General features: G+C 43.2%; 1 protein-coding gene across 1 annotated transcript in view; it reads right to left on the bottom strand.

Moving 5' to 3' along the window:
* Positions 1–1,526: 1,526 nt before the first annotated feature.
* Positions 1,527–21,682, bottom strand: part of IL1R2 (interleukin 1 receptor type 2) — a 40,553-nt gene continuing 20,397 nt past the window's right edge. The window contains exons 3-9 of the mRNA XM_079110777.1: positions 21,310–21,571; positions 16,256–16,436; positions 13,521–13,695; positions 11,276–11,338; positions 9,313–9,448; positions 7,368–7,510; positions 1,527–5,271 (exon numbers count right to left, since the gene is read on the bottom strand). Of these exons, the coding sequence (XP_078966903.1) occupies positions 5,129–5,271; positions 7,368–7,510; positions 9,313–9,448; positions 11,276–11,338; positions 13,521–13,695; positions 16,256–16,436; positions 21,310–21,571 (1,103 nt within the window). The 3' untranslated portion in view covers positions 1,527–5,128. The remainder of the gene's footprint in view (positions 5,272–7,367; positions 7,511–9,312; positions 9,449–11,275; positions 11,339–13,520; positions 13,696–16,255; positions 16,437–21,309; positions 21,572–21,682) is intronic.

Here is a 21,682-nt window from a genome sequence, read left to right on the forward strand (position 1 = left end):
TGCTTAGTGAGGAAGTGGTTTTGCAAGCGTGCCAGGGAGGGGGACGCACTGGTGGCCGAGCCCCGCGGGAAAGCGGGAATAACATACAACCTCTGCTTTGGAGCCTGGCCAGCCGCATGAGCCATGGAAGGGGCGCTTCCCTGAGTGCACAGGGTGGCAGTGGACAGCTTGTCCTCCAGACGCCCAAGGCAGTGTGCCCTTGCGGGATGACCGTGATTTCTTGGAGCCCAACAACAGTAACAAGTAGCCCTGAATAAGTGGCATGCATGGCAGATGCTCATGGGCGGAGTCCACACGTACAGGAAAACAAGGCAAGCTCTTGGCAGGAGGCATGGTGAAAACTGGTGCAAGCTTGCAGCGGGAGCTAAAGGGGAATTCAGCTGAGTGCTGTTAATGGGACCCCATTTGTTCACACAGGCCCGGAAAAGCCAAGGAAGACACCACTTAATCCGCTCAGCAGACATTCTGGAATGGCCTTCTACCAGTGCCCACAGCTGGGGTTGTGTGAGTGAGCAAGAAAATTCCTGCTTTGAGAATCTTACCGGAACTGTACATCCCACTCTGCTTTATAAAATCCCTATAGTCCCTCACAAATATTTGAAATACTAGAGACATCCAATTAACCTTTAGTGCATAAGTAATTTTTTGTGCCTGTTGCTGCTATCCACTGCCATCCTCCGATAGTGTTGAGAGGTGGCATCTTATCACCTAAGGCTTGCCTGATTTCCCAGAGGCAGTGCAAAAAGTGTCAAGTTTCCACATCTGTCTCCCTGCTGCCCTCCATCTTTCATAGAGGAACAGTTGCACAATCCACCTTCTGAAGCTTAGAACAATAGAACCAACCTAGGAGAGATGAGATGAGTCACATTAAGAAGCCAATTTGCTGGGTACAGTGGCCTATGCCTGTAATCCCAGCAACTCAGGAGGCTGAGGCAGGAGGATGGTGAGTTCAAAGCCAGCTTCAGCAATGTAGCTAGGTCCTGAGCAACCCTGTCTCTAAATAAAATATTTTTAAAAGGGCTGGGGATGTTGCTCAGTGGTTAAGTGCCCCTGGGTTCAATCCTCAGTACCAAAACGACAACAAAACAAGCCAACTTGTTCGCTTAACGTGGACCCGGATGCAGAGAGTTAGGTTAATCATAATCCTCAATTCAAGATGCACATTCTCCAATGGTCCCTGAATGACCTGTTTCTTAATCTGTTTATTTGATAATAAGTTAAACAATAATAATTCTCTGCCCAACATGAGACCAAGAACCCTATGTAACTTACATCTACTTATGCCATTCCAGGTTCTTCTCTTGTCCCCTGGCTGTTGCCTGACATAATCACTATCCACACACACAACTTTAATGTATTTAATGTATTGACACAACTTTAACCATAGATGTGTGTGTGTGTGTGTGTGTGTGTGTGTGCTCGCGCGTGCACGCGCAGAGAGAATGCTTAGTTTATGTGAAAGAGCATCGAGCTATAAGCAAACATTTCTGGGAATTAGTGACTCAATAACGTAGTTCTAAAGTCCATTCACATTGTTGCAAGCAGTTTATTTATTACAGTAGTTTATTTAACACTATAAAATCATTGTCCTATTTTGCTGCAGTTCCTGTACCCTGTTCACATGGGGTGTTCCTACATCGCAGTTTACTTTTTACTAAGGAAATTTTCAAACACACACAAAAGTAGAGAGTGCCCAGAGTAGTCACCATGGGTATCAATGGTTATCAACACCGGGCCAATCTTATTTCATCTACTCTTCCGCCCAGCACTGGATAATTTTGAATCCTATCTCAGGTGACATCCCATTAATAATCCAGCATGTCTCTTAGATGCAACTCTTTTTAAAAATTGTGTCAACCCCAGTATCGCACTTATTCCATAGTCTGAGCACAAATCCGGTTTTCAGTACTCCCTGCTCTGTCAAGCTTTCCTACACAGCATGGTCCCCGCTTCTGAACCCAATGGGGAGGAGCAATACAGACCCAGGCTGCCAACGGAGGTTCTGAGAAGTCGTTGGCAGTTCTTTCTGGCTGCAGTCAGCTTCTTTTCTGGCTCAAACTGCCAAAATCTGCAGGTAGGGAAGGAACTCCAGAGAGCCCTGGAGGAGTCCCAGGAAGGAAAAGAGAAAAGCATCGCGTGGTACCCAACCTGCAGACTCAGAGGCAGTCTGTGAAGTCCTCTCCTGTCCTTCCATCATGAACCTTATTTCCTGCCTCTCGTGGGAAAATCCTTCTTTGATTAGATGATCAAAGGCCTCTGCCTCCTCTTCCTACTTCTTAGAAAATAGGAGAAGGAAAGAAGAGGCGATAATGAGGGGGAAATGCAACAACCAAGGTCAAAAAGGTTTCCTTAGTCTGAACCAGGGGAGGTTTTTTTCTGTCACAGGCCAGGGAGTTGATATTTTAGGCTTTGCTTTCTCAACTACTCTGTAAAAACAGTCAAAGACAGCACATAAACAACTGGCAGTAGCTCTCTTCTAATAACTTGCGATTTACAAAAACAGAGAGCAGATCCGATTTGGCCCACAGGCTGCAGTTTATCCACACTCAGTCTAAACAACTTTTCTAAATTTTTGTCTGTTCCTACTGTGTCTTTCATTATGAAATACTTTACTACCATTAAAAATTTTTAAAGGAAAGATTACGAAAATGTAAAATAGAGCTCAATAGTCAAAGCAATCGCTGTGATCATCCCCATTTTTCAGACGACAATATTGATGAACTCTGAGATAAAAGGACTTGCCCCCAAACCACACCCAGGCAGCACTTGGACTTGAACCCAGGAAGTCTCTTGGAAGTCCTTCTTTCTAACTTTCCTGTTTGTCTACATGCGAAGTTCACTATTACTGTATCATGGATCCTGCATGAAACAATGCATTGCTGTCCCTTGACATAATATTTGTCTCACAGTCTGACAGTTATAACTGATAATAGCATCCATCCAAATAATGGCTTTCACTAAATGAGTTCATATATCTAGCCATTTTCTTTCATGAGATTCTTCCTTAAGCTAAACTCCTGGGCATCTCTTCCGCCCTGGTCTGATTCTCGTAGCAGTGCACTGAGGAGGAGAGTGCCGATCTCTGCCATTTGCCAATTTTTATGGGGAAAGGCTCTGACGACGGTGGATTTTTAATTGCCAACTTGACGTAACTGAGCAGAGAGGAGAAGAGAGGAAGATACTTGGCACTTACAAGTGGGTGTGATTTGGCCCCAGGGCTTCAGGCTTGATCCAGATGGCCTTTTTATTTCCCAGGACCAAATTATAAGCTGAATTGCAGGGTGTAAGAGTGACGGCTTCCGAACAGCCCAGATCTCACTCTTGAACCCTTGGTATCTCAGCTGCTTTAACTTGCGTCTCTGATTTTCATTTTTCCATGTGGTCCTACTCACATTCTCCATCCAGTATGATGATGAGCTACAGACTGTGACTTCCTCAAATTTGTATTTGGAAACCTTAAACCCTATGGGGTGGTAGTGGGTGATGGGGCCCCTGGGAGGTGACCAAATCAGGATGGCAGCCTTCTGCAAACCAGGAAGCCGCTCTCGCCAGACATCCAGTCTGCTGGTATCTTGATCCTGGACTTCTTCACCTTCTGAAATGTGAGAATTAAATTTCTGTTCTTCATAAGCCATCCAATTTCTGGTATTTGATTGTAGCAGCCCAAATAGACAAAGAAAGATGCCTTTCATGAAACTTTGTGTTCAAGTTATTAATTCTTTAATTTATCTGACATGATTTCATCCAGATTTTATCTTCACTATTTTATTGTGCAGATATTGTAATCAAGTCGATCAATCTTTACTCTCTCAGTTCTTTTAGGAGGAGTGAACATGAGAGAGTTCATCCTCTTTTTGTTTATAAATTTTCACAAAATGCCACCTTTACAGGACTGGGGATTCGCCTATAGTCAAAATGACATCTCTGCCCTGGTGGATCTTCCCTTCGGTCTTCCACACAGACAGGAAATGAGCAGGCACACAAACAACAGGAGGTCTGGTGGGAAGAGCTACAAAGGCACAAAGCAACATGAAGGGACAGAAGAGCCTCTGAGAAGGTCACATTTAAACAGAGTGCCAAATAGGGGAAGGAGCCAGCCTGGTCGATCTTCCTGCCATTTGTTTTGGTTTTGATTCAATTCCTTTATCCATCTGTAACTCTTTGGATATAAAAGAGGCTCTGATTCTATTTTTCCAATTTGCATGTAATTATCTCTTGTTTTCAGAAGTGTAGTTATGAAGTTGGGTCCGTTTCTCCATTTGCTAATATGCTCCAGCTGGTGTCTTTTTCTGATCATCCTAATTCTTGGTTAATGGCTATTTTAGGATCATCTTTTCCAAAAAAATTCACTGACTCAAATCGATTCTTCTGCTTGGGCATTTCTAAGTCATCCCTGCCAGAATCAAAACAAAACTTGGTCCTCTGAATGGCAAACTGTTAACTATGTACCTACACCACCTTCCAGGCAGGCTAGACAAACTTTCATATGTACTTGGTTGAGTGAACAGATGAGTTTCAAAATTCATTGAGAGGTTTTCCACGCCTCGTTTTTCAAAACAGTTGCTCACAAGGAGCAGAAAGTTATCCACACCCACCCATATGCACATTTGCTCCTGTCACTGATTTTCAGAAAAATAAGGACGACAAGACTTCAACCCTTTACTTCTGGCACAGCAGCTTTGTTAAACAACTGAAGAAGAGAAGAGTCCCTCGAAAAGGCACAGCCAGAGAAAGGGAAGGGCGGGAGACCGGAGAAGGGAAGACAGTGGAAGGAATCTGACCTAACATTCCTGTGTAGATGTATGAAGCCACCGCGGGGAATCTCACCACCGTGTACCTCCACACGAAATTAATTTAAAAAACTAACTATGGGTAAACGGCAGGAAGATCAGTAGAGGGAAGGGAACTGGTCGGGGAGGGAAGAGCAAGGAGAGGCGCTGGGGACTCAATTAGAACAAGCCATATTCCATGCTTTTACAATTATATCAAAATGGATTCTACTGTCATATATAACTACAAAGAACCAATTAAAAAAAAATGTTTAAAAATAAAAAAGGAGGAGGAGGAGGAGGGCAGTGTCCGGATCGCATTCTCACGCCCTTGACTGCCCGGGATGGGACCGGGAGCCTCAGTAGCCAGTCTTCAGTGCCGTCAGCCCATCTGCTTCCTTGGCTCTGTGTTTACACCGCTTGTACATCCATATGCCCCCCAAAACCAAGACGACCAGCGACAGGGGGGCCAGAGCAATGCCCCAGGAGAACGTGGAGGAAGCTGTGGGGAAAGCAGAGGCACATCAGGACGAAGCTGAGTCTCCCTGCAAAACAGGAGGAGGGCGCAGGCTTACAGGGGAGGCGGGAAGGGGTACGTGCGCATTGGTTTCCAGAAAGTGGGTTCCTCACCCCAAGGTCAGGGACGTGTGAGAATGACAGCGGTGGCAGCAGAGAAATGATCACAGTGAGAAGAGATCTGTTATCAAGAGCATCGCCAAGCAGGGGTCGGTGCCAAGGGGCCCCGTGGACAGAGTGCACTTAAGATGCTGTCTGTTTACACCTCAGTTAGCCATTGGCGACTTGGCCATAGGACTATCTGCCCTTTTCCAATGAGCATGGGAATCGTGAGGATTTACTAAGGAAACAAAGGAAAACAAACTTAGAGTCAAGGTCCTTGATGCCAAGATCATGGCTGCATATTCTATTTCTTGGCATCTCTCTGGGTTACAGAAATATAGGAAGAGACTGTAAACAAACAGTTAAATGGCAAATATGGGAATAGGGTGTTATTAAACATGTTGCTTTCGAGGCCAAAAATTCACCTTTTAAAGCTTTTATTTGCCACAGTCTGGTTAGACATTCAGGAATCAACACACTCTCAACCTGATTCTCCAGAGGATTCCTATACCTTCAGATTTCACGCAGACTGAAATCAATGAAGCTTGTGATTTTCTCAGCAGTCAGCTGAGTTTGCTTCTCAGTCCTTAGGAAAGGCTAAGCCTGTGCCAGCAAAAGACACACAGTCACAGGGCTCTTGTAATGGAAAATGTTAAAGGAGTGAGGGGAGGGGGGGGGTATGGGAAAGGAAAGAGTGTGGAATGAGGCGGACATTATTACCCTATTTACGTGTAAGTACACAAATGCTGTGACTCTGTATCGTGTACAACCAGAGAAATGAAAGTTGTACTCCATTCATGTACAATGAATCGAAACGCATTCTGCTGTCATGTTAGAACTAATAAAAAAAATTAAAAATAAAAACAGAAAATGTTAAAGGCTCCCAGTATCAGGACCAGACAAGTATGGATTCCTTTGGCTCACTAGCCTGATCCCCAAAGGGAGGAAGCTGCTTTGTAATGGGATCCCCATGTCCAAATCCATACAGTGACGATCTCACTGTCTTCGCTGCCAGCCTGCTCATCATGAAAATGATCAGAAACACCATGCTTCACACACATGTCCTGATTCTCCAACTGCAACATGCAAGGAGCTTGAGAAGTTACTGCCTTCGAATGCCCACCAGGAAAACGCATCTGGGAACACCTGGGCAGCGTCCAGGGATCTGTATTTAACTAGCGGCTCAGGTGGTGTGGTGCTGGTAGTGCGGAGAGCTGGGAAAAACTGTTCTGGGTGTTGACCCCTCTCCTGAAACTTGGACAAATCATCAACTTTAATTTTCCAAATTAAATTATGTCCAACAATTTCCACCTAGTGAGATGTGGACATGTGCAAGCATCATTGAGATTCCGGCTAGGATGGCTTTTGGCTAGAGGCTGTTGTCTTTTCAGTCTGACAACAGAGACTACATTGTCTGCACCTCCCTTTCCTGCTCAATATTTAAATGTTCAAAAAAGAAAAAAAAATTAGTCAAAACTGATGACAGGAGGGACTTGCTTTCCTTTTTTCAATGTCCTAAAGTGGACACCGGGTTGATTTGGCTACAGCCTTGTTTGTACTCCTTATTACCTGGTGGCCTTGAACTGATAGCCACCTTGAACCCTGGTATCTTCCAGTCTCCAGCTTTTGTAGGTTGGAGTTTTTCAACTTCAAGATAAAGAATGATCCACCCTCTTCTAGAAGCTATGTAAGGATAGCCGATCCTGGTGATCCAAGGCAGAACCACATGAGGACACCAGGTAGCTAAAAGTTCATCACAGAGTGATGTTTTCCAAAACTTATTTTGCTATTTAAACTTTGTATTTGAGTATGATCCCCAATGTCCAGTCTCTATCATACCAAAAAATCAAAAATGGGAGATTTGCTTTCTGTGTTCCCCTAGGAGGCAATGCAAGAGGAACACCCAAGGAGAACCCATAGCTTTGTCCAGCATTCATAGAACATTCAACTTGTTTCTTCCTCTGTCCCCAGTATACATACCTTCTTTGACTGTGGTACGTAGTGTCTGAAAACCCAGAGTATTATGGACAACACATTTAAAATCTGTATTCAAATCCTCTCTTAGGACTGGATTAAAAATCAGTGGCACTTCAATGTAGTTTTCATTGTTTTCTGAATATTCCCTGGGTAAGAAAATATTCACTTACACACGATATAAACATAGACATCTAAATATTCTCAATTTAGAAGCACCCATTGTACCTAAATTGATTTAAAATTTCATAATTAGGAGAATTTTTCATCATAATTATCTGGGAGAATTTCTTTTTCTTTTTTTTCTTTCTCTCTCTTTTTTTTTTTTTTTTTTTTTTTTTTTTTGGTAGTTGTAGATGGACAGCATGCCTTTATTTTATTTTATTTGTTTATCTTTATGTGGTGCTAAGGATCGAACCCAGTGCCTCACACATGCAAGGCAAGCTCTCTGCCACTGAGCTGCAGCCCCATCCCTATCAAGGAAAGTTTCTAAGCCTCTTCCAGAAGGTCAGAGTATCATGGAAGATGTTGGTCACTGTCACGGCACATTTGTTAGACTGACAACTTACATTCTCATTTTGGTTTGGATAATGAATTTTTTTTTTTTTTTTCTGGTACTAGGGATTGAACCCAAGAGTGCTCTACCACTGACCTACATCCCTGGCCCTTATCATCTTATTTTTTTTAATTTTGAGACAGTGTCACTAAATTACTGAGGCTGGCCTTAAACTTATGATCCTCCTGCCTCAGCCTCCCAAACCACTAGGATTACAGGTGTGTCCATGGTGCCCAGTCAAAATTTTTATTCTAAAAGACCCTTGATAAACAAAGATCCTGTCGTGTAGGGGGACCTTGACTCTCTCACCAATAAAGTTTTCACATATTGAAGAGGAGGGCGACTCTAGAATTCTATCACCTCCTCTTTTCTATGGCCAACTCTCACTCTGGAAACTCAAGTCCAGGTCGAAGGACTGCAGACCACAGAGCAGAAGAGCTCTAGTCAGGATATCTGCCATTTATAACGAGCGGAAGCTGAAGACATTTCACTGCTATCTGTTCATATGAATAAAAACCCGGTGGAATGGACCCACGGGGACTGCTTCTGTCTTATCCAGAAGACAAATGTGTTCCTTTAAGTTAATGAATAGTATGAGTGGGAGGCACAGGGCATTCAGTCGTGGCCAAGTTTTCCACAACAAGGACACGCAAGCCAACCATTACGCGAATCCACAACATTTTTATCTACTAAATCACATTCCGAAAGAACTTTTTAAATACATCTTTCAAAAAAAAAAAAAAAAAAAAAGACAAAAGCAAGCAAAAGTCCGGGCCAATTCCAAGTATCCAAACTAGAAATTAAAAAACACTTCATGATCTGGAACATTGAATGGCCTCCTGTCCTCACACACAAATGCCTCCCATTTATGAATTCCAGTGGTTCTAGTTTCAGAGTGAGAAAACATTTTCTGGAGATGAAGGTTTATGATGACAGCATTCTTTCTTTTATTTCCTTAGAGACTGTGGCAGCCTATGATTGCCCCAGCAAGAAGAAGAGGCACTAATGCAGACACTGGAGCTAGGTCTCAGCCTCTGTCGGGATTTATGAAGACATTTGAGAGTGAGGTTGCTGAGTGGGAAAGGGAAATGTATTAACTCCAAAATATTTTTCAAGCCTGCAAAAATCAAGACATAAATCTTTAAACAGCCACAAAACGCAATAGCCATACCAACTAGTCAACTGAAACTCAACTCTAGAAAAAGTGTGATTCTCAAGATAAATTTTAGCAAAACCGAAACTTTAAAATCCTAAAACTCAACAGTGTGAAACCTCCCCCAAAGTTACTTTTACTGTGATATGTGCATCATATTGATAAGCTGAATGTGACATTGTCTCCAGAAGGAAGAGGGAAGACTACGGGGGTCTCGCAAGGGAAGACCCTCACCCACTTACTGCTGCGGCCCCTCAGTCACACGGCCTCCTGGGTAGGCGCTGTCTATTTGGGTGCTGTTGGCTGTCCACCACAGCAGGGTGGTCATAGGTGTGCCGGCTCCCAGAAACACCTTACACGGGATTGTCAGTCGTGACCCTGTGTTCAGCAAGACACATGCATCCAGCATCAGCACCCGGCACAGGCGAAGGTGGCTCCTCACCTCTACCCACAAGCCTAAGCAGGGGACCCCCTCCCTATCTTCTCAAACACCCCTCACTGGCCAGTTCTTTTCTAGAAGGAAAATTAGTTTCCCCAAATGATTCTGTTCACATAGAGCTTTAAAATTTAATACTCAGCTTGGCTTCGCCACGTCCACTGCACTGCTATGGGACATTCTGAATTCAACCGTGCCTTCTTCCACAATGGATCCCAAAAAATCCAGATCCATGTGCAGATTCTTTCTCTCTGCCCACTGCTGCTCTCAGCTGAATATTTCCCCTGGGAACTCCAAGGTGGCTGTCATTTAGGATTAACCCTCTAAAATCCAACTTCACTTTCTAAGAACAGCGCCCTCTACAGTTATGTAATGTGATGGTGCTGGACCCCACCTCCCACCCCCACCCTGCTGCCTCTTTCCAAGTCACCAAAGAGGAAGAGAAGGGAAAGAGTAAGTCCTACCCGCGCGCTTCGTCTTCCCGGGAATTTGTCTCCTGTGGGATGTCTTGTAATGCACCCAACCCCACTTCAGACTCAGAATCACTTCTCTCCTCCATTCTTTGTCACCCAATGACTTTAAACACTTCCCCCAGCATGGCAGGGCCTAAATCCAGTGCAGTGACTGCACCATGCAGTTGGTTGGGAACTGGGTTTCACTCAGCAGGGGAACAGGAGCTGGGGCACTGGGATCCAGGGGGCACCAACCAGTGTCCCCACTACCCTGGTTTCCTACTTGTTTCCAGAGTCACGGTGGCTTCATGTAGCAGCCAGCAGCCGTCTCAGCAACTGCTCAAGAGCCCCCCTCCTCTGTGGCCTCCCATTAAAATTGAATACTCAAACCCAATGCCAAACAGAAGTGAAAAAACAGTTTCAAAAGGACTCTGTAGCCAGGGATTCATAAAGAAGCGTCAGGCCTACAAGTCCATTGTATAGACACAGACGCACAAAAGGGCATGTGTATTGACACACAGACCTCAATCTGTAGCCAACCTGCCCCTGAGTGTGGCTTTTTGAACCTCACTAAGCTGCCATGTCCCCGTGAGTGGTTCTTCCTCATGAAAAATGGGAGAACTAACCCTTCTCACAGAGAGGATGTCGGGATTAAATGGATCCCATTAGACACAGTAGATGCTCAATGCACAGCAATCCCTCCCCACCATCTCATCGAAGGCTGTTAGTACAGCCCACCTATGCACCTTCACTGGCTACTACCGTGGACTGACTAGCAAGTGTGCCAGCCTGGACAGCCTATGCCAAATTGGGGTGAAAGATAGGAACTTTGCTGACCATCTTCAACATACCATTCAACCCGCTGATAGCTATTGCAGTAACACTAAACTATCTCTGGTCACTGCTGACTCCACCTAACCAGTGGACTCTCAGAGAGATCAGCCATATTTTGGTAATGTGAGTTATTTAAATATACTAAAGGTGAGGCTATGTAAGGGTTTTATGTTGTTAATCTTTTCCTACAATTAATAACACCTGGCAAAATGTTTCGCTTGCTACATTTAAATTTTTGTAAGTAGGATATTCATGAAATGAGGTATCCTTGCTTTCAAATAATGTCATTTCTATCAACAAAAAAAGTCCCCTCCCATTTGTCATCTCAGCCCCACACTGGGTTCTAAGGTCTCTGCTCAGGCACACTGCACCCACAGGGACAGGTATGGCGTGTTCAGCAGACAAAAGGGTCCCAAGCCCCTGACATTGTGATTTCAGGCCCCGCTGTAGGATGGTGGGTTGTACAGATTTTATATGCCTTACCCAGAGATGCTGATATGGTCTGGAGGGGAGAAATAATCACAGGAATGGTCTCCTTTATTCTTTCTGAGACAGATGTAAGGAAAAGAGATTCCATTAGGGAAACCTTCACTTTAAGCTGAGATTCAGGTTCCATTGTTCGGCTAATTAACCAAGTTCTCCTTCACAGTGTAGCCAGTCATTGTGGGAACTGACCTTTCCTCTGGCAAAGGAAATAGGCTCTCCATAAAATTGAGCATCTTTGGCCAAAGCTTTTCCCAGCAGAGACATTACTGGAAGAGGCCACAGTTACACATTCCTCTGACAGTCGGTCTTTGTTCTTTCCTCTGTGATAAACCATTAACCACTGCCCTCCCAAGCCTTCCTGAACGCGTGTTGATCATGCCCACAGGATACGTTTTACACAAAGGTCTCCCCCACCCCTACACGGAATACTGGAGCTTCTTCAAGAGCAGGCACAGGGGCTAGCGGGCCGTTTGTTTGTAAAGTCAATCGCATACTGGGTGAGAAATACGGACAAAGATCTGGGGATCAGAACCAGCTTGAAGAAACCAGGAACCCCCCCCCCCCCGGGAAGTGGAGCAAAAATATTGGGGTGGGGGCGGTGAAGGGCTGGGAGCTGTCTCCACTGCCGGCCTTATCCGCACTTCTATGAAGGAGTATTTTGAAATCCTCCCATGAGTAAGCATTAGGCATAGGCGGAGGAACAGATGGATTCGCGACTGTGGCCAGAGACTTTTCCTCCTTTCAACGTCACATTGCTGCCATATGCAGGTCGAGGCGGTGCAGTAAGAGAAACAAACCTCCAAGACTGCATATCTCAATGATTCTCAAACCTGAGGTTGCAAACAGCCTCACCCTGGGGAGGGCTTGTGAGACACATTGCAGCCCCTCAACATCCGGTTTCTAATTTCGCAATTGTGCGTGGGACCTCCGATTTTGTTGTGTAATCAGTACCCAGGTAGATGCGGCTGGGGATGGTGCAGGATCACCCCTTGAGAGTCACTGTGCGGCAGTGAGCTCACAATGCGGTGTAATGTGTAGGTCTGCCGCCCCCTAGTGTTCACGTGCAGTATTGCATGAGCAGGATAATAGGGGACCAGCTGAGTAAGTCTCAAGTCAACCGGTCTGTGGGGCAACAAGGAGTTAATATGAATGAATTCTCTCAAGGACGGTAAAAGAAATACAATCTAGAGACTTCCATTTATGGAAGAGGTGATGTTTCTTATAATAAAACAATCTCTGGATTCTCTGTGGGAAAAGTCTTCTTCCTCACAGACCCATTATTTAATAATAACATGTTTCCAAATCTCTCTGAAGTCCCCTTAGAAGAATCCCGTTGTGCTATTGGGTATGTTAGGAAGGTGGCAAACTTCCCAGAACAGAGTCCAGGCCTCTTGCATGTTCTGCCCCTTGCACCTAGCTCTATGTCTGCACACGGGAATTAAGCAGTATATGTCAAGCAAATGTTGAATGCTAGCCAACCCTGTTAATGAAGTGTTTTCAAGTACAATTAATCCTGGTAGAGGCTGAACAACCCTAATCTGAAAATTCAGAATCTGCTCTACTCCAAAATCTGAAATTTCTTGAGCACCAACAGGATGTCATAAGTGGAAAATTTCATACCATGAAACTTTGTTTCATGCATAGAAATATTTTATAAGATTAATTTTAGGTTTATGTGCATAAGATATACACGAAATATAAATTAGTTTCATGTTTGGATTTGGGGTCCCTTGGATTATGTCTATGCAAATATTCCAAAATCTAAATACTTCTGCTCCCAAGCATTTCAGTACCCTCAACCTGTATCAAAGGTCACTGAACACAGCTTAGGAGAAAAAAAAAAAAAAATAGAGAAATTTCTACTGGATAGCTGATGCAGAACCTTCTGGTTGAAAAATCCAACAAAATCCTCATCTTCTAGAATTATCCATAAAGTTGCAGCAGCCATGTTTTGATCACCAGCCCTGGAGGCGCAAATCTTCCACGCCAGAAAACTTCCAAGGAAACCCTTGTTCAGCCCCCTCTAGTGGTGACTTTTAGCCTATCTTATTACGCTCAGGGATTCATCTTTCCTCACACCACCGAGGCTCATGTCTTAGTAGCCTGATGCTTCTGGAGAGTCCTTATCTGTCTTCCTTTGCCCTTCAGACCAAGACATTTTAGGGATTCTTTGTGAACCAGATTTGCTCTTAGGCTTGTTCTTAAACCAGGAAGGACAGGCACCTTGGTGGTGAGTACTTACGGCTGACACGGAGTTTGATGTTCCTAGTGATGTTATAGTGCCTGCCCTCGTGGGCAAGTGTTATGGAACATTTGTAGTAGCCTGCATCCTCCACCGACACATCATGTATGAGCAAGCGTGTGGTCCCCTCCACACTTAAAAATTTCCCATTGTCTTGATCCAAAAGGACAGAACCCTAGAGGGAAAATGCATTTTAAAATTACATTGTATACTAATACATATCTCAAAAGCTATGATCTCCATCATCAAAATCAACCAGTGTTGAATTTGCAACCCAAGAATTGCCCTGGCATTTACTTCACTGATTTTGGACTTTGGGCATACTTTCAGCTGTATTTTTAGGAAAATCGACTTGTCAACATATAAAACAAAGAAAATGTCTGGATTTGTTTAGCCAAGATATTTAAAGCATATTTGTATAAGTACAGAGATGAAAAAGCGTTGAACTCTTCTTTGAAAAGTAAGGCATTTAAAATACAAGTTTATTTCTCGTCCAACTGCTTCCTACTGGCCTCAGGAAATACCCAGGAAGATCACTATTAAATAGTCATGATGACTTTGGACAATAATATTTAGAAAAGATAATGATGCAGTAATTACTTTAAAAATCATTTCAATTTTAGGAGTTGGTACAATAGAGAAAGATTTGTAAGAAAAAAAACTAAGCGAGAGAAATGATCTATGCTTTTCATGTAAACAAAGTTCTGTGGCTTCTCTGAAGAATAGAACCCACAAGAATAAGGCCACCAATAAAATAAGAGAAGTACAATAGAATTTAAGAAAACATCCTAATGAGAACACCATGTCCTCAGGAACATCTCTTTCAAAACCAAAGCTTGCAATAGTCAAATGAAATCATGAGTCATTTCAGAATCTTACTCTGAAATGACACAGACAAAACTGAAATAGTTAGCCACATGGCTCATGAAGTATTGCTTTATAATTCATTTAATTAAAAGGAGGGATCTCATGGTTCCTCTCATGAGTAGTCAAATACGCACAGCAGTTGTTCCAGTGCCCTGTGGGGAACAGGGTTTGAGTTTGGCCTTCACCACCCACCCAGCTATGAGACCTTGGGTAAGTTCCCTACATTTCCTGTCATCTGGGAAGCAGAGAAATTAATAGTCCTTGCTTGGCTGGGCTACTCATTGGCAAGGTTGGAACAGGTCTGGACACTGTGCGTGCTCAGTAATACTTAGTATTATTATCAAGGGAACCAGTGCTGTCCAGCCCCTTTATCCATCAATCACGGAGCTGAGCGCTTCACACAGGCCTCTCCATTGAATCTTCAAAGCAATCCCAGGCTGTGGGAATTACTAATTGCCTTCTTACAGCAGAAATAGGTTTAAGAAGGGAAGTTGCCCAGCATGGCAGCCATGCCTGTAATCCCAGCAGCTTAGGAGGCTGAGACAGGAGGATCATGAGTTCAAAGCCAGCCTCAGCAATGTACAAAGGCCCCAAGAAACTTAGTGAGACCCTATCTGAAAAAATAAAATAAATTTTAAAAGGGCTGGGGAAGTCACTCAGTGGTTAAACACCATTGGGGTTCAATCCCTGGTACCAAAAAAAAAATGTAACTTGGCCTAGCCTAAATGAAGTAACAGGGTTTAAACCCAGACCCACTTCCTCTGTGCTCTTTTACTCTCCAGGGAGAAATCTTCTACTTGTCCTCTTCAAGCTCTTTCCCAAAAGAGAAGTTTTCTCCAGCAACTAGTTTAGTCATAGGAGGTGGCTGATACCTACTTTCAGAGAATCACCTGTTTCCAATGCTAAGTGATTATACATATCTGTATATAGATAGACTTTTCAGTTGTCGGTCTGTGGCCTGTGTCAAAGGTTGGCAGACTTTATGAGGAAAGGGCCTGATAGGAAATTTTTCCAGAAGCTCAAAGTCTGCATGGTCCTCTGGAGCACCCCTCAAGGTGGGTAAACAGCTACAGACGGTACAAAACAAATGCACGCGGCTGAGTCCCAGGAAAACTGTACTTATGGACTCAGACACTTGGATTTTAGATAATGTTACATGTCATGAGATGTTCTTATTTCAGTTTTTTCAGAAACATTTTTAAAAGTGAATACTAGGGGCTGGGGATAGAGGTCAGTTGGCAGAGTACTTGCCTCGTAAGCAGAAGACCCTGGGTTCAATCCTCAGCACAATAAAGTGAAAACCATCCCTAGCCTGTGAATTGCACAGGCAGCTGGGGTCTCCACGTAGCTCCAGGCTGATTAGCCTGTGCACGGTCTCTCTAGGAGCCACTGTTTTCTTTAACTTTCCGATGATCTCACTAAGAACCATTACAGCATTTGATATTTATTCAACCAGTCAGGGGGAAAACTGTTTATATTTACTCCTTTAACCAGAGGTTAATTATCACATGCTTTTCACAAAACAATTTAAATGTTTATAAAGTTGTTATATAAACTAAGTTTTTAAAATTATTACAAACAAATGACAAAGTTAAAAGCTATTTTTTTTTTTTTTAGCAATATCCTGGGTTCATTTTATTTTCTGATTTCAAAAATCACAATTTTGAGGCATCTTACCCAAGGAAGATATTGATCATAACCATTTTTAATTATTTACTATATATGCATTTTAAAGATATAAGCATTTGATAGACATATATACACATATGAATAAAAGTGGAGGTACTGTCTTCAGAAAGGGATATCATATGTTTTTTCATTGAGTGTCCAAACACATTTTAATAAAATGGCGTTTTTCAGAGCTGTACCTTGTACCACCGAGTCCTCACGTCAGTTCTGTTTCGGGTGAATTCCCTCAGGTCAGGGCACACTAACACCCCAGAGGCAGACAAGGTTAGAATTTGCGAGTATGAGATGAACGGTAGGGAAGCTTCTGTGTTCTCAAAAACCCTGAGCTCAACAGACATCTCATCACAGTGAGAAGCATTTCTGATTTAAAAAGGGGGGAAAAAAGGATAATAAATAGCAAGACAAAATAAAACTAAGAAAATGAAGTTAAGAATAATTTTCCCACCCCCATCAAATTCAATGTCTGCATTTTCTTAGTTAGTTTTATATCTGTTTCTTTCAAATTTGGGGGGTACAAAGAGCATAACATCATAATTGCTGTTCAGAAACAGTAATGTAACCTACACTTTCCACAAAGGGACCCTGCATGAGCCTGATTTCAATATCATCAAGAGTTGTTAAGAAATTCCCAGGTCCTGTTCCAAAGGGTTTAACCACGCTGGGCATGGTGCACATGCCTGTAATCCCAGAGACGTAGGAGGATTGCAGGTTCAAGGGCAGCCTCAGCAATTTAGCAAGCCCCTCAGCAACTTAGTGAGCCCCTGTTTCCAAAATAACAAGTCTGGGAATAGGGTGCAGTGGCAGAGCATCCACCTAGCATGTGTGAGGCCCTAGGTTCAATCCAAGCACCCCAAAATGCAATAAAATAGAAAAACATAATTACCCCAGCAAAGGTATCTTAGCTACCTAAGACCCATGGCATATCAACAGAGGCAACGAGGGTGGGTTTCAGATATGGGGTAAAAATTACTCACACAGGAAAATGCCTAACAACATATCTCCAAAGGAGCAACAAAATGTGAGAAATACATGAAAGAAATGTGACAAAACTTTACTCTCTGAAGGTAAAAAAGAATTAATTCAAATGTATAAGGCCACTTCCTGTGTTATATTTCACATTTGGTTTGAAAAAAGGAAAAATAGACGAACAAAACTTTATGTACAAAGAAATACAAAAAGTTAATCCCACCTTTAAAATTATGTAATTTCACTGCAGTTTGAAGAAATGCCAATGGGGAGAGGTTCACAGAACAGTGTGCACTTGAACAAGTATCATCAGTACCTGGTCACGGTGAGTCGGTGTGTGCCAGATCCTGAGCTGAGGGCTCTACCTGCCTTATTTCATTTGTCCTCAACCCTCTGAGGTAGAGATTATTGTATCATTTTCAGATAAGGGAAATTAATAATGAAAATGAGTTTCCTAAGGCTGTGAGTTACAAAGAAATCAAATCAAGGTTGGAAGCCCTGCTAAGTTCTGGGAAAAATTAGAGCAAACCAAACTTATCAGACATATCAAGAGTCCCAAACCTGTTTCACATCATTGATCTGGTAATCCCCTGGGGCAAGACATGAGATTTTGGGGACTGCTTGTTCCAGCAGTATCATTTTGACTATTTTGAGTGACAGAAAGGCTACCTGGGTTCTATATCATAAAATCATAAAAGTCCCAGGACAGGGCAGTCTTATGCCCTATGACTGTAAATGCCAAAGAATATTATGGCAACTGCTGTGATTTTCACTCTATTAAAACCCAGTCTTACAGTTGAAAGAGAGTCCTAGAGGCCAGCCTGGTAAACCTTCCCACATGCAAAGACAACCTGGTACACATTGGATTTCCACTGTCCCTCAATCTTAGATCTATTTCATTTTCCTACAAAAATAAAATAAAGGCACTAGCTATGGTTTTAAATCCAGTATAAAAACTAACTTTTAAGATAAATGTGACTTTGCTCACCTCTCCCTGATGTTTGCACAGTGTCACATCAGTAAACCTAAGTACTGCCTTAGGAAGGACTGGGCATTTCCATATTATTAACCATCTACCTTGACTTTCCCCATGGATCCTTCACAAGCTATTATCTCATGTAACCCTCTTAAGAAACTTCTTTACGGGGGAAAAGACTAAGACCCAGAAAAGTCAATAAGACCAAGCTTCCAACCAGCTAGAACGAAAAGGGCTAAGATTCCCATCTATGTTTTTCTGGCCCCAAATTTCATTTCTTCATGCTATACTATTAAGTTTTCCAAACAATGCCTCCTAGAGAAAGTTCAAAATTTTTTTTACCCTGAAAAAGAAAGAAAAAGTATGCATTGATAGCAAGGTAAAATCAGACATCCAGATTTCCTTGATGTGGAAGTAGAAGATTGCTTGTCTGCTTTCTAGGCAAAGTTCATTGACAGGTATTAACCTGTCCCCAAATTACATACAGTAGGAGCTGGTTATATAGATGGTAGTGTCAGGATGGGATTGATTTGAAGATTCTCAGCATCACACACACACACACACACACACACACACACACACACACACACACACACAGTCACCCTCCACCCCATCTCTCCCTCTATCTTTCTCACATACACACACTACCTAGGTCTGGAACTGATGTCTGAACCTCTTCTATTCACCAGGAATTCCCTTGTGCTAAGTATGTCAATTTCTCTGGTCTTCATCCTAAATATAAATATTCCTGAGTATAATTTCTCCTTACATGAGTTTATGAAATCTCCAAGGACTCTAAAATCAGTTGGTGGAAGGGGTTAGAAGAACCCTAGGGTGGGATGAAGGCAGCAGCTAAAGAGAAAAGTCCAGAAATGCTATTTTCCAGTCAAGCCAAGGGGCTTCCCTAACCCTTTCAGAAGAACTAAGCCAGGAAAATTCATCAGACCTAGAACTTTATCCTTCCAGAAACAGTAAGATATGTCAGGATCACTCAGTAGGGAAAGGACAATCTTTTCAACAAATGATGCTGGGAAAATCAATCACATGCCAAAACAAAACTGGACCCTCATCTCACACTGTATACAAAAATTAACTCAAAATGGAGCAAAGGCCAAACGTAAGGGCCAAACTACAAGATTCCTAGAAGAAATAGGGCAAAACCCTCATGGCATTGGATTTGGCAGTGATGTGGTTAACACCAAAAGCATAGTCAACTGAAGAAAAAAATAGGTAAACTAGAATTAATCAAAATTAAAACCTTATGTACATCAAAAGGATACTATCAACAGAGTGTATAATCAACCCACAAAACGGGAGAAAATATGCAAGTCATATATCTGATAAGTGTTTAATATCAAGATATATATAAAGAACTCCTACAACAGCAAATACAATTTTTAAAATGGGCAAAAGGACTTGCATAGACATTTCTCCATAGAAGATACTCAAATGGCCAAGAAACACATCAGAAGATGCTAATAATTAGCAAAATACAATTCAAAGTCATAATGAGACACTATGTCACACAAATCTGGATGGCAATTATAACAGATAAATAATACACAAATTTATTTTTAAAATAACAAGTGTTGGCAAGAATATGGAAAAATGGAACCATTGTAAAAATGTAATGGCACACTCACTATGGAAAACAGTATGGTGATTTCTCAAAAAATTAAACAGAATTGCTATATGATCCAGCTATTCCTCTTTTTGGTATATAGACAAAAAATTAAATATAGGGACTTGAACAGGTATTTGCACAACTCATATTCACATTGGCATTATTCAAAAGAGCTCTAAGGCAAAAACAACCCAAGTGTCTACAGATGCGTAAACGTATAAATGGAATGTGGAATAATAATTCTCAGTCTTAGGAAATTCTGGCACAGTCTGCAACACGGATGAGCCACTAAGACGCTATGCTGAGTGAATAAGCCAGTCACAGAATCAGATCCTGCATGACGGCACTTGGGCGAAGGATCTAGTCTTCAAACTCCTGGAGATGAGAGTAGAATGATTGGAACTGCGGTTGCCTGAGACTGAGGACGGATGGGGATGGGGAGCTGCTGTTTAATTGGGACAGTTTTTCTGCAAGAAAACAAGAAAACATCCAGGAGACCAACGGTGGTCATGGCGGCACAGCACAGTGAACATATTTAATGCCCCTGAACTGTATGCTTAAAATTGGTCACAAGGCAAATTTTGTGCTGTGTGTATTTCGCTACAATTTTCTATTTAAAAAAAAAATCCAACAAGGCAAATGAGGCAGGACTAGTCAGAGTCAGACTCAAGGATTCCAGTGTGGGCACCCCTACCGCCACTGGAGCAGCTGTCTGAGCAAGTTTGGTCCCCTCTTCCGCACAGTGAGCAGTCGGATTAATTTATTCTTGAGATCCCATCCAGCGCTAAGATCCTACTCAGGATTCTACCTCGTTCCTTGCATCCCTACCACGTGGACTCCTCAGTGAAGAAATCAGTGCAAGCCCCTGCTCTCCCCGGCCGAGGTTCTGATAGATAGACAGATGTCAAATCCACAAACACACACAGATGCGTTGCATGGGAAAAGTGCTACGGAGAGAAATAACGTGGAGCAGGGAGAGACGACAGAGTGCTGTGTGGGCTGATGTGACTAGGGAAGCCCCCTCCGAAGAGGTGACTGTTGAGCAAAGACTAAATAAATGGAAGGTGGGAGGTAGCCTGAGAATGACCCGGTGAGGGGCATTTCAGGAGCAGTGAGGTGACATTCTGTGGATTCTAAATTGCACTGGATTTTGAAATCCGGCCTGTCATGGAAGAGCCTCCTATTGTGGTTTAGATATGGTGTCCCTCAAAAGCTCTTGTGTGAGATGATGCAAGATGGCTTAGAGGTGAAATGATTGGGTTAGGAGAGCCTTAACCTAATGCGTGAATCTATCACCTGACAGGGATTAACTGGGCGGTAACTGGGGACAGGTAGGAGGTGGGCCCTTGGGGGTGTGCCATTGGGGTATGTATTTGTATCAGCTGAGCTTGGTCTCTCTGTGCTTTCTGGTCACCATGTGAGCTGCTTCCCTCCACCACACACTTCCACCATGATGTTCTGCCTCACCTTGAGCCCTGAGGAATGGAACCAGTTGTCTCTGGACTGAGACCTCTGAAACCATGAGCTTCCAAATAAACTTTTCCTCCTCTACGATTGTTCTTGTCAGGTCTTTTAGTCACGGCAGCAAAAAAAGCTGACTAAAGCCCAACCCCAGGGTCCACTTCTCCAGGAACCCCACTTCCCCAGCCCCAGCCCACAGGGCCTACCTGACAGTGCAGATGTAGGTGCCGGAGTCCTCCCGCAAGGCTGGCAGAACCCAGAGAGCGCCATCCTCGGCCCACATCCGTGGCCCTTCTCCTGGGACCGTTTGAGCAGAGTTGTTTTTACGCCAGGTCAGAAGGGCCTGGGGGCTGGTGGAGGTCCCAAACTGAGACCACACCTGGGGACACCTCAGAACCACAGGCTCCCCTTCCACCCTGAATTCCGTTTTGTAATGCTTGCCATGAAACGGGCAGTCTCCTGCAGCCACAGAAAGACAGAGACATGACAGTCAGGCTTTATGTCCCAAAGCTACCCAGATCAGAGACCCTCCCTGGGTCCCAGAAAGAGGCTGGTCCTGGCAGAGGGACACAACAAATC

This window comes from Sciurus vulgaris, assembly GCF_902686455.1.
Source record: "Sciurus vulgaris genome assembly, chromosome: 14".
Taxonomy (NCBI): Eukaryota; Metazoa; Chordata; class Mammalia; order Rodentia; family Sciuridae; genus Sciurus; species Sciurus vulgaris.